Genomic DNA, 12,917 nt, shown 5'->3' with positions numbered 1-12,917 from the left:
CCGTCCACACAGATCGGAGGCTTTATCTGTTCGTAGCCCCGCCCGGACATCTCATATCTACAGTATTGTGGTAGGAAGGTGACGTTTTCGCTTTAACTTAATGTCTCCATATCTCTCTCTCTGTCTCTCCTGCTCTCACTGTCTCCCCCGCTCTCTCTCTCTCTTTCCCTCCCCTTGTCTGTCTCCCTTCCCCTCTCTCTTTCTCCCCTCTCTCTGTCTCCCACTCTCTCTCTCTCTCTCCCCCCCTCCGTCTGTCTCCCCTTTCTCTCTCTGTCTCCTCCCCCCTCTATATCTGTCCCTCTCTCTCTATCTCCGCCCCTCTCTCCTTCTCCCCCCTCTCTGTCTCCCCCCTCTCTCTGTCTGTCTCCCCCCCTCTCTCTCTCTGTGTCTCCTCCTCTCTCTCTCTCTCTCTCTCTCTCTCCCCCACTCTCTCTCTGTCTCCCCCTCTATATCTGTCCCTCACTCGCTCTGTCCCCCCCCCTCTCTCTGTCTCCTCCCCTTTCTCTCTTTCTCCCCCCTCTCTCTGTCTGTCTGTCTCCCCCCCTCTCTCTGCCCCCCCCCCTCTCTCTCCGTCTCCCCCCCAGGGAGGAGGGGAGCTGCGTGGAGGGCATCATGGAGATCTTTGACATGCTGCTGTCGGCCACGTCCCGCTTCAGGGAGCTCAATCTGCAGAGGGAGGAGTACGTGTGTCTGAAGGCCATGATCCTCCTCAACTCCAGTGAGTGTGGGGGGGGGGGGGGGGGACCCGCTCCACACCGCCCTCTAGTGTAGGGGGTCGGCTTAGCTCAGGAGGTCGGGCGGGTTGGCTGGTAACCGGAAGGTTGCTCATTTCGATCCCCGGCTCCTCCTTGCTGAGCGTCGGGGTGTCCTTGAGTAAGACGCCCTCACCCTGACTGCTCCCGACGAGCCAGCTGTCGCCCTGCGTGGTCGGCTCCGCCCTCGGTGTGCGAATGTGCGCATTAACCGACAACGGTTAATGCGCACATTCACACAGCGACGGCGTTCACAGCCGTAAGTCGCTTATGGATAAAAGTGTCTGCTCAATGCCCTAAATGCAAATTTGGTGTAGCACGGGGAAATCACACACGGGTCGCTAAGAGCTTTATTTGCCCGTGGCCCCTGGTGACCGAACTCTGTTTAACTCGGTGATTAGCCGTCACAAGCCGTTTTGAAAATCTGCCTCTTCTGACATCACAATTGGGCGTGTCCACCTGGATGTGTGACGGATAGATGAGCAACGTTTGCCACAGTCCACTGGGTAGGCTGGAAGACAGTACACATCTAGGTGGACACGCCCACTTGTGATGTCAGAAGAGACCGATATTTTCAAAACGGCTTGTAACGGCTAATCAAGCCATTACCGCTTGTAATGGCTTATCAGGCTACACCAGGTCGTATAATGCGTGCCCTTTAATGAAGTGTGGTACTCCTGTCCGAAACCGACCTCTGAATGGACGCGTGGACCCTCTGCCTCCTCCAGACATGTGCACCAGCGTCCCTGAGACGGTGGAGGAGGTTGAGAGCCGCGGCCGGCTGCTACGGCTGCTGGACCTGGTGATCGACGCGCTGGTCTGGGCCATCTCCAAGCTGGGCCTCTCCACCCAGGAGCAGACCCTGCGTCTGGGACACCTCACCATGCTGCTTTCTCACATACGCCACGTCAGGTACAAACGACCGCTACGTCGGGTACACCAACCGCTAGGGAGGTAGACCAACCGCTAGGACACTCATCGCTACGTCAGGTACACTCATCGCCACGTCAGGTACACCAACCGCTAGGACACTCATCGTTACGTCAGGTACACTCATCGCCACGTCAGGTACAAACTACCGCTACGTCGGGTACATCAACCGCTAGGAAGGTAGACCAACCGCTAGGACACTCATCGCTACGTCGGGTACAAACAACCGCTACGTCAGGTACACCAACCGCTAAGAAGGTAGACCAACCGCTAGGACACTCATCGCTACGTCAGGTACACCAACCGCTAGGAAGGTAGACCAACCGCTTGGACACTCATCGCTACGTCAGGTACACCAACCGCTAGGAAGGTAGACAAACCGCTAGGACACTCATCGCTATGTCAGGTACACCATCCGCTACGTCAGGTACACCATCCGCTACGTCACGTCCTTGAACCGTTCTGTTGAGTCGTGAGGAGGAAAGCTTTCATCCAGAGGGGCTTGGAGAAGACTTTCGATATTTTTTCATTTATCTTCTCTAAAGAAAAGTTAGATGAAAGGTTAAGTCAGAAGAAAAGTGAAGTTAGATGAAAGTTGAAGTTAGATGAAGGTTTAAGTTAGATGAAAGGTGAAGTTAGATGAGAGGTTAAGTTAGATGAAAGGTGAAGTTAGATGAAAGGTGAAGTTAGATGAAAGGTGAAGTAAGATGACAGGTTAAGTTAGATTTGGAAAATGGATGCTTGAAGAAGATTTCTGGAGGAAATGGTTGAGGAAGTTTGAGAAGTTTCTTGTGCTCTGACCTCAAGCGGTCGGCCGTGGTCTCGTGTCTCCGTAGCAACAAAGGCATGGACCACCTGTCCACCATGAAGAGGAAGAACGTGGTGTTCGTCTACGACCTTCTCCTGGAGATGCTGGACGCCAACACCTCCACCTCCACCTCCAGCGGCGATCCCATGACCTCCCCGTCCTCCACCTCTGACGCCTCCTCCCACCAGCCCACTGGGCTGGACCAGCAGGGCTCGGGGGAGTCCGCCATGAGCACCAGCCCCGAGCAGAGCACCCTCCTCAGTCACACCCAGGACCAGGCCCCGTCCCTGGGGTCCCAGCTCCTGGACCAACCCCCCCAGGGACCTCCTCCACCAGAGCCCCTGGGAGCCTGCCCCGCTATGGAGGGAGACGGGTGAGTTCCCAGGGAAACAGACTCTGCAATTAGCATGGGGAATTGGCACTTAGCACTGGGACTAAGAACCTAGCCCTTAGCGCTTAGCATGGGGAATAAGCTCTTAGCACTCAGCATCGGGATTTAGCATTTAGCATGGGGACTAAGGTCTTAGCATGGGGTCCTAGCCCTTAGCACAGAGTATGGGGATTCAGCACTTAGCATGGGGACTAAGTACTAAGTGAATCTTCATTGATGTTTTACTATCTAATCCCTACCTGCTCCTTAATGACATGTATCTTAAAACAGAATTTACTGTAAGCTGTTTTGGGTTAAGGCATCTGCTAAACGACTGAGGAAGTGTTATTCAAGTGACTGATCACATGACTGTGGTTGTTCCAGGTTCATCCACGGGATGCAGTGGCCGGGAGCGGAGCCTCCACTGGGGGCGGAGCCTGACTACAGTCTGGGTGGGGCCCAGGCCATGGAGACCATCTGAGGAACGGGTCCAGGGGCAAGACCCGTTCCAGGGGGAGAATGGCTCCGACGTAAGCTAGGAATGAAGAGACTTGGACTGACCCATTGCGGAACTCTTGGTGGGGTCGGCTTAGCTCAGGAGATGGAGCAGTTGTCTTGTAACTAGGGTTGCCGCGGTGTGGACATCTTCACACCGAGTAATACGCTCGTGTCAACACCGGTATTACCGGTATAAACGGTATTAACTTTGAAACTATAGGTCAACCGCCATCTTATCCGTCAACTCTCGTCTCACACTCGGTGACAGCGGCTGGCAGCGCGCCAATTTTCTGCGTCTTATAACGTTCTATATATAATAGTATAATATCATTTTATATATTATAATATCACGGCCAAAAGCTCTGTGCGCCTCCGGATGGCCGTAGCGCGGGGAGCTCACGTAGGGATTGGTTTGTTTACCGGCGTTGCTATGGTTACCGGTCTTGTAAGGAAGCGCGTCAATTCTCGGCGCGCCAATTCTCCCGCACAGAGCAGAACTGTGGCCTATTCTACACATTTAAATGTTCTTAATGATAATTATATTATTCATTTTTACTGAATTTGTTTTTTATTACTGAAAAAAAAGAAAGAAAAAGAACTCGGTGTACCGGTAATACCGTATACCGCGGCAACCCTACTTGTGACCAAAAGGTTGCTAATTCGATCCCCAGCTGCACCTAGCTGAGTGTCGATGTGTCCCTGAGCAAGACACTTAACCCTAACTGCTCCTGACGAGCTGGCTATCGCCTTGCATGGTTGACTCTGCCGTCGGTGTGTCAATGTGTGTATTAACCGATGTAAGTTGCTTTGGAGAAAAGCGTCTGCTAAATTCCCTAATTGTAATTGGTGAGGTAAATACAATCCCTAAAAACGGACAAAAAGGGTTCAAACAGAATGGGGTATTCTATGGGAAACCCCGTTGCTTTTGTGTGGTTTGATCCATATGTGGTCTGTTCTCGGTCCTGTGAATGTGAACGCAGCGATGATGGACCGGTCCGTCCTTCGGCTCTGTGTCAAACTGTGCTATTTTACGATGATGAAATGTGTTTGTATTGCCCATCACTGTACGGACCCCCCCCCCCCACCAACGAGCCATATGTGTCGTGGAGACCTCAGCTGAGGGTCATTTGTAAGCGTAGTCCGTCTGCCCGTCTGTCGCTGTACGTCCTCGTGAAGCTGCCCCTCGGGGGGCTTGGTGCTGTGTGTATCTCTACTTTGGATCTGCTTCATGGCGGGTCTGCTTCTCTTCTTTGTTGTTCTCAGCAGCTGTAGTCTAGGTCTGATCCTCAGATCCGAGCCGCTCAAGTCTGAGACACCTTAGGTCTGAGGATCAGCTCTGAGGCTCCTCAGGTCTGAAGCCCCTCAGCTCTGAAGCCCCTCAGTTCTAAGGCTCCTCAAATCTGAGTCCCCTCAGCTGCAGATGTTTTTCTACTCTCCTTTCTATGGACGCCTGATACGTGAGACGTAAAGTGTCCTTGCTATGACTGTTAACGGAGACTCCCTCCTGGCCATTTGAAACTCTAATCCATGCTGACGCTGTTCAGCGTGCTCACGTGCGTGGCACGTGAAGGACATTATGTTTGAATCTTGAAAACGCAAACGTACACCTTTAAAACCCTCTGATACAAAGAAGTTTGAGTTCAAATTTGTCAACCAATAATCAGGGCCTGTGGACTAAAGATGTTGAGCTTTTCAAAAGGATGAAGAACCTTATGGCTCCGCCATCCGACAGCATGAACCACAACGACCGACTGAAAGGTTTGAGTTACAGGGAAGTTGGAAACGCCCTGATGTCCGTGTCATTAAAGAGACCCATGCCACATGAAGGAGAGGTGTGTGGTTATACACCAAGTCATATATGTTATGGATACCATGTGTTCAATGTATGTAATGTACCTGTTGTGCAACATATATATGACATGCATGTCTTATGTTGTATGATGTAGAGCGGGAGACTCGTGTTTCACCGACCCGCCAAGTATTCGTTATGTTTGTTTCTCTCAAATGTGACCACATGCACACTCTACACACGTGTAAAGTCCTTTTTTACCAAACACACACACTTACACACACAGTTTGGAAACACACCATGACCAAAGCATGTTTAATGCCTTTTTTCAGAATGACAATCAATACATCCCATAATAAACTGTACACCGTGCTTGTGTCTCTGCCGTGCGTGTCTGTGTTCCTCAGGCAGTGATTGGTTGAACTTATCGTCGTGTTACAAAAATATTCAAACGGCTCTATGTGAAGGAGTCGGATCCCTTCCTCTCACCGTACTGCAGGAGAAGTTCATCCCAAAGGCCTTAATGTGGATCTGCTGCTCCTCATCTTGCTCCTTCATAGACCCCTGAAAGGATCACATTCATTCTGCATCTGGAGCTCGGACTAACCCAGGTTACCTCTAGAGGAGCAGAACATCTGGACGTTCTACCAGATTAGTGTTGGTTAGTCTAGAAGCCAAACATCTGGACGTTCTACCAGATAAGTGTCGGTATACTAGGAGCCAAACATCTGGACGTTCTACCAGATAAGTGTTGGTAGAATAGGAGCCAAACATCCGGAGGGGGAACCACACGGCAGTGGAGCGACACTGGGGGCAGCATTTCAGTTCCACACGATACATACGCTGACTGGCAACAACACACACACACACAAACACTCAAGGCAGCGTTTGTTTTAACACAGCCGGTGTGCCAGGTGGGTGGAATTCTAACGGCAATTTTGTATTCTGACAATGACATATGATTTGGCGTTATTTTGGCATTTTTCGATTACGTCATTTCCCCGAGCTTGGCAAAAGGAGTGATGGTTTTACTGTACCTAAGAGAGGAGGCCCACCCTCCTGGCGCATCAAGGAGCATAAAACAAACGCCTTGTGATTCACGGCTTGTATTGAGGGCCTGACAGGGGTGGTTAATAACAAACTTTGAGATATGACTAATCTGTGTACTTTCTTAATCCCCTCAACATATAAACAGTGATGAGCAGGGGTAAAGAGTCAGGAAAGTGTTGTCTGAATGACAACAGTTCTGCTGACAAGAACTGGCTGATCCGTTGAGTTAGCCTTCGGTCCAAACCCTGACATGTTACAATACGTCGGAACGGCAGCGGCCGTGATTGGGATCCGTGTGGCGTGTAGCAACCCAGCCCTGGGCTTCCCAGCTGGGCTTCGTCTGTCCGAACCACACAAGGAGACGAGGCTAGCCCAAGGAAAATAGGCATGAAAATAAAGCTCTTCAATGTTCTGGGCACTGGAAGCGCGAGGGGGAACGGGAAGGTCTTGGACCTGGCCGAGGTGTCGACACAAAGATTACGTTTAAAACCAAACCACACGATTTAGGCCAAAGAAAAGCTCCACTGAGCGAAACGTTAAATAAATACATATTGAAAGAAAGCAAAAACACACGTCGAGCAGATGCACAAGCGGGCTCTTGTCTCAAAGTCCTTAAAGGTGAGGGGGGTCCCAACCCTGGTCCAACTCACCTCGGGACCCCCCTCCAAGGAGTCCATTTAAAATGATCTGAGCATACGGGAACCGGGTGCTTCAAACAGGAACACCACCCGGAACCTCCACCCAAAGTCGGGGTCTCCTCCACCACCCCCTGACGTCCCAAGCGGCCTGGCGGGCGGAGGATCACGTGGGCGGGGGTCCGTTGGTGTAGCGCAGCATGGGGTAGAAGGAGCGGGCGAAGTTGTTGGCCAGGGTGCAGCTGTAGGGCTCCTCGGCCAGGGGCACCAGACACACCAGCACCATCAGCAGCAGGAGGAGGAGGTGGAGGGGGAGGGCCGCCCGGAGAACCCTATGGAAGAAGGAGCGCGGCGGGGAGGCGTCTCGCCGCCCGGCCTGGGGTCTGTGGAGGGAGGGAGGAACGGTTCACAACTCCACGTTATGAACCTCAACACTGAGCTAGCTTCAACGTTTACCCTGTTTAAGGATTTATTTTTCTGACTTTTTAATATTCATATCCTCTTTAAAATTAAATGATTCCCGATAACGTTCAGGTGGTTCATTCTGTGCCGGGAGGGATTAAAAGTTGAAGGTTGTCGCGGTTTCTGATTAGTTGCAGTAAGTACTCTGTGATGTCCCCACCAAGTTTCATATGGTGAGCAGGATCGACTGGCAATCACTTTAACTGAATAATAATAATAATAATAATAATAACAATAATCATCAAAATAACAGACATAAGTCAAACGTTATTCAAGAACATGTATACAGCATTGTGTCGCTTTGCTAAATGTTAAAGCATGTTTTAACATTACAACATGTTACAAACGCACACACACAAACACTCATGGCAGCGTTTGTTTTGTTGCAGCCGTTTGGCCAGGTGGTTGGAATTATAACGGCAATTTTATATTCTGACAATGACGTGTGATTTGCTGTTGTTTTGGCGTTTTTCGATGACATCATTTCTCCAAGCTTGGCAAAAGTAGTGATGGTTTTATTGTACCTAAGAGAGGAGGCCCACCCTCCTGGCACATCAAGGAACATAAAACAAACGCCTTGTGATTCATGGCCTGACAGGGGTGGTTAATAACACACTTTGAGATATGATGTCTGTGTCCTTTCTTAATCCCCTCAGCATATAAACAGTAGCTGCGTTTCCATCCCCGTGACTTTATCAGAATTGAGAAGTATCGAATCAGTAAACGGTGATTGAAACACCAAAAATCGCATAAGAATCCTCTAATTCGCAAAAAAGTGTATCCGCTTGCTTGAGGTGGTTTTTGAGAAATGCGAAAGAGAGTAAACGCGCAAAATGGGAAATGTGTACATTAAACACACAGGACTGACCACGTCCTTCTGATTTCCGCATAACGACCGGCCATAGCAACCCTGCCGACCGCAACTTGTAGCATCATTATATATATATTTTTACGCGTTTGTATACATAGACATCCTATATCATATATGTATCCGATATATGATTTGCATTTCCTTTAATTATACCGTGACCAATAATCCCTGATATTTGGACACCTTCTAAGTAATTTCAGTCAAATTGTCTGTTCAATCTTCAAAACGAGAGCAGGTACATTGTGGAAAATGCATTAAACTGGAACCAGAAAACGTGGTTATATGCTATAGTCCCTAGAGTATCTGTGGCATAAAGGCTGTGAAGAATTTCGAATTATAAATATGTACAATGTATCCTTAGATACGTCCATGGAGCAGATGGCCGATGTGAACAATAGATACGTGTGGACCGCTGAAGAGGTAAAACATTTCCTTGCTCTCATCGAAGAAAAAAACATTACAGCCGTTTTAGATGGAAAACAACGCAATTCCACTATACATCAGGACCTAAGAGAGGATGTTATCAAAAGGATACGACAAGCCCTGGAATGTGGGTAGTTTTTCGCTCCAACCACTTGATGGAAACGCACCTAATTCGAATATCTTTTTTCAAATTTTCTAAAGATTTTCTTCACCTTTTAGATGGAAACGTGACTAGTCATGAGCAGGGGTATGTTGTGTTACGTATTTTAAGAATCTAAGCTACCCACACATAGACCCAATGAAGACCAAACATATTAGCCGTAAATACCATACATAGCCACAGGGAAACGGGACCTTACTGAAGGCTGCAATAACAGCTCCATCCACAGAGGGCAGCCCCAGACAGGTAAGGAGGCCGAGGGTAATAGTCACCCCGGCTCCTCCCACTACTTCCGGGCTTGTGGATCCATACCATAACAGACTATTGGAGCCAGAGCAAGCCAGAACTCTCCAGGCAGCGATTAGACATACGTGGGTTGATGGCTAGGATCAGCTAGGAGAATACTCTCGCACGTGCTTAGAATACATCTTCAACCTCTCTTTGCTTCAGAGTATCAGTTTACCATACCGAAAATACTTTATACAAATAAAGTCTCTTTAAAGCTATTCCTTTGGATTCGAATACTTTCCCTGAAGAAATACGTAATAGTTGCAACATGTTAAACATGTTAAAACATGCCAGAGGCTCCGGGGCGAGATGTGAGACTCTCCAAACAGGAGACGGAGGTGAGAAGATGATTAGTTGTCGCTCACCTTACGGGGGCAGGTGGGGGGGCTCCCGTTGCCATGCCGACGTCCTCCTGAAGGGAGAGACGCACCGGTTACACTGTGACTCAAGCCAGGCCTGAGGAGCCCATTTTAGCTCTCCAACGCTAACATGATTTCGTTACAAACATCTGTTCTGAAGATACTAGTGACAGGAAGAGGGTTAAATGATCACGCTACAAACACATCTGTCTGGAGATACCACTGACGGGAAGATGAATGAATCTTGAACAGATGTTCAACAGAACTGCATCACTGATGTAAGTCAGTGTATAACAATTTATTGCATTCATGTTGCACTTTGAAGGTCCCCAAAGCACATAGTCTGCGTTTATGTGTGTGTATGTGTGTGTATGCGCTCGCGCGTGCGTGCGTGCGAGGGTGTGTATACCTGTTGGAGCTCCGGAGGTGGGGCTGGTGGGCCAAGATCCGGGCCGTCCGTCTCTAAGCTGGTTTGACTGGTTTCCTGCGGAGAGAGAGAGAGAGAGACGGGTCAACATCCTGTCTGTCTGACCGCCAGTCGACATCATCCACCCAACCGGGCGGAGGAATCTCTGAGTCTCTACCCCGCCATAAATCATCCTTCAATTTTACGGCCGTCTGTCTGACTGGCTGATTGTCTGAAGCAAGGCATGCGATCCAACTGCGGTTTCAGTCGGGGTCAAATGGTTCATTCTGACTAGTGTGTGTGTGTGTGTGTGTGTGTATTGCATATCAGACAAAATGTGTCACGTCAGTATCAGAAGATGCTGTTTACATAGAAAATTTACAATTCAAATACATAGAGCTGTCTTTATACATTTATGCCACTTCATGTTTTGATCTATTTTTTAAACCTGAAATGTAGGCTTTATGAATACAATTGGTTGTTTCCTGTTCTCACTTCCTGTTTTGGACACAATACTGTCATTTGACCTCATGACCTAACATGGAGGGAAGTGATCATGTGACCTGATGACCCAACATGGCGGGTAATGATCATGTGACCCAAGTGATCATGTGACCTGATGACCTTACATGGCGGGCAGTGATCACGTGACCCACCAGCCTCCCCCGCAGGGCGCCCAGCTCCCCGCCCACCCTCCTCAGCAGGAGGCGGAGCTTGTTGGCGATGACGTGGACCTTCTCCTTGGCCTCCAGGCCGTCCTCCTCCGTCACCTCCAGGAGCAGCTGGGAGGAGATCTCCTGGAGGGAGGAGACCTGCTGCTGCTGGCCCCGCAGCTCCTCCTGCACCACCTGCAGGGGGCGACGCAGAGCAGAGGGCTGAGTGGCACGGTCAGGGCTGCTATGCTGGTGAAGGTACATAGCTACACAGCTACAAGTACATAGAGAGACATGGCTACACAGCGACATAGCTACACAGCTACACGCACATAGAGATACATGGCTACACTGCGACATAGCTACACAGCTACAAGTACATAGAGAGACATGGCTACACTGCGACATAGCTACACAGCTACAAGTACATAGAGATACATGGCTACACTGCGAAATAGCTACACAGCTACACGTACATAGAGATACATGGCTACACAGCGACATAGCTACACAGCTACAAGTACATAGAGAGACATGGCTACACTGCGACATAGCTACACAGCTACAAGTACATAGAGATACATGGCTACACTGCGACATAGCTACACAGCTACACGTACATAGAGATACATGGCTACACAGCGACATAGCTACACAGCTACACGTACATAGAGATACATGGCTACACTGCGACATAGCTACACAGCTACAAGTACACTGCGACATAGCTACACAGCTACACTTACACATAGAGACATGGCTACACGGCGACATAGCTACACAGAGATACATAGCTACACAGCTACAAGTACATAGAGATACATGGCTACACAGCGACATAGCTACACAGCTACAAGTACATAGAGATACATGGCTACACTGCGACATAGCTACACAGCTACAAGTACACAGCGACACAGCTACACAGCTACACGTACATAGAGATACATGGCTACACAGCGACATAGCTACACAGCTACACGTACATAGAGATACATGGCTACACAGCGACATAGCTACACAGCTACACGTACATAGAGATACATGGCTACACGGCGACATAGCCGACACCTACATCTACAGGTACAAAATACTTTTCTGAAGCAAATGTCCCTTTCTATGATGTTAAAGGGTGGTTACCCTGAGGTCTAACATAACTAGGGTCTAGGCTCTGTTTTTTAGAGCATCATTAGGACCGATGCTTGATCCATCCATCCATCCATCCATCCATACTTACATCCATCCATCCATCCATACTTACATCCATCCATCCATCCATACTTACATCCATCCATCCATACTTACATCCATCCATCCATCCATCCTTACATCCATCCATCCATACTTAGATCCATCCATCCATCCATCTATCCATCCATCCTTACATCCATCCATCCATACTTAGATCCATCCATCCATCCATCCATCCACGTCCTTTCATTGTATCTACCAGATCTATGGCGTTTGTCTACATTCAGGATCAGTAACAAACCAGTTCTAAACCCGTTGTGAACTGATCCCCAACATGGATGCTACAGGCTCTGAGTGCCGACCGTAGGGCTGCCCCGGGGCTCACCGTGAGCAGCTGCCTCTGGGCCAGCAGGGCGGGGCGGGGGGCGCGGGCGTCCAGGGCGCTGCAGGCCTGGAGGCGGCCCTCCACCCGGGCCAGCCCCAACAGCAGGGAGTGGAGCGTCTCGTGGAACTCCTGGGGGAGAGAGGGCGGAGGTCATGGGACGGAGGGTAGAGGTCATGGGAGGGAGGGTAGAGGTCATGGGAGGGAGGGCGGAGGTCATGGAGGCAGGGTAGAGGTCATGAGAGGGAGGGTAGAGGTCATGGGAGGGAGGGCGGAGGTCATGGAGGGAGGGTAGAGGTCATGAGAGGGAGGGCCGAGGTCATGAGAGGGAGGGTAGAGGTCATGGGAGGGAGGGTAGAGGTCATGGGAGGGAGGGTGGAGGTCATGGAGGGAGGGTAGAGGTCAAGAGAAGGAGGGCCGAGGTCATGAGAGGGAGGGTAGAGGTTGTGGGAGGAAGGGTGGAGGTCATGGGAGGGAGGGTAGAGGTCATGGAGGGAGGGTAGAGGTCATGGGAGGGAGGGTAGAGGTCATGAGAGGGAGGGCAGAGGTCATGAGAGGGAGGGCCGAGGTCCTCGGAGGGAGGGTAGAGGTCATCGGAGGGAGGGCAGAGGTCATGATGGCAACAGTAGGTAAGAAAACACCTGAGAATCACGACCTGTGTAATGGCCTGATCCAGATGTGTAACGTCCTGACTCTAGATGTGTAATGACCCGATTCCAGATCTGACTCCACATTTGTCTAAATGCCCTGACTCCAGATGTAAAGCGAGACTACAGATGTGCAATGACCCGACTCCAGAGGTTCAACGACCTGACTCCAGATGTGCAACGACCCGACCCCAGACGTGTAACGTCCTAACTCCAGATGTGCCTTGAATCAAAGTGTTTCTC

At 49.9% G+C, this 12,917-nt stretch overlaps 2 protein-coding genes across 8 annotated transcripts in view; one reads left to right on the top strand and one right to left on the bottom strand.

Moving 5' to 3' along the window:
* The window catches only part of LOC130382450 (estrogen receptor beta-like), a 29,981-nt gene extending 24,055 nt beyond the window's left edge, over nucleotides 1-5,926 (top strand). For both annotated transcript variants that reach the window (XM_056590206.1, XM_056590205.1), the window contains exons 7-10: nucleotides 585-718; nucleotides 1,481-1,664; nucleotides 2,519-2,863; nucleotides 3,245-5,926. In XM_056590206.1, the coding sequence (XP_056446181.1) occupies nucleotides 585-718; nucleotides 1,481-1,664; nucleotides 2,519-2,863; nucleotides 3,245-3,341 (760 nt within the window). In that variant the 3' untranslated portion in view covers nucleotides 3,342-5,926. The remainder of the gene's footprint in view (nucleotides 1-584; nucleotides 719-1,480; nucleotides 1,665-2,518; nucleotides 2,864-3,244) is intronic.
* syne2b (spectrin repeat containing, nuclear envelope 2b) overlaps nucleotides 4,788-12,917 on the bottom strand; it is a 126,571-nt gene continuing 118,441 nt past the window's right edge. For 3 of the 6 annotated variants that reach the window (XM_056590199.1, XM_056590201.1, XM_056590203.1), the window contains 5 exons: nucleotides 12,031-12,159; nucleotides 10,431-10,649; nucleotides 9,805-9,879; nucleotides 9,402-9,448; nucleotides 4,811-7,215 (listed from right to left, as the gene is read on the bottom strand). In XM_056590199.1, the coding sequence (XP_056446174.1) occupies nucleotides 6,999-7,215; nucleotides 9,402-9,448; nucleotides 9,805-9,879; nucleotides 10,431-10,649; nucleotides 12,031-12,159 (687 nt within the window). In that variant the 3' untranslated portion in view covers nucleotides 4,811-6,998. Of the gene's footprint in view, nucleotides 7,216-9,401; nucleotides 9,449-9,804; nucleotides 9,880-10,430; nucleotides 10,650-12,030; nucleotides 12,160-12,917 lie in introns of all 6 variants that reach the window. The other 3 variants (XM_056590200.1, XM_056590202.1, XM_056590204.1) reach the window with 2 other exon arrangements.

The sequence above is a fragment of the Gadus chalcogrammus genome, chromosome 5, assembly GCF_026213295.1.
Source record: "Gadus chalcogrammus isolate NIFS_2021 chromosome 5, NIFS_Gcha_1.0, whole genome shotgun sequence".
NCBI classification, from domain to species: domain Eukaryota; kingdom Metazoa; phylum Chordata; class Actinopteri; order Gadiformes; family Gadidae; genus Gadus; species Gadus chalcogrammus.
This window is presented reverse-complemented; position numbering and strand designations above follow the sequence as displayed.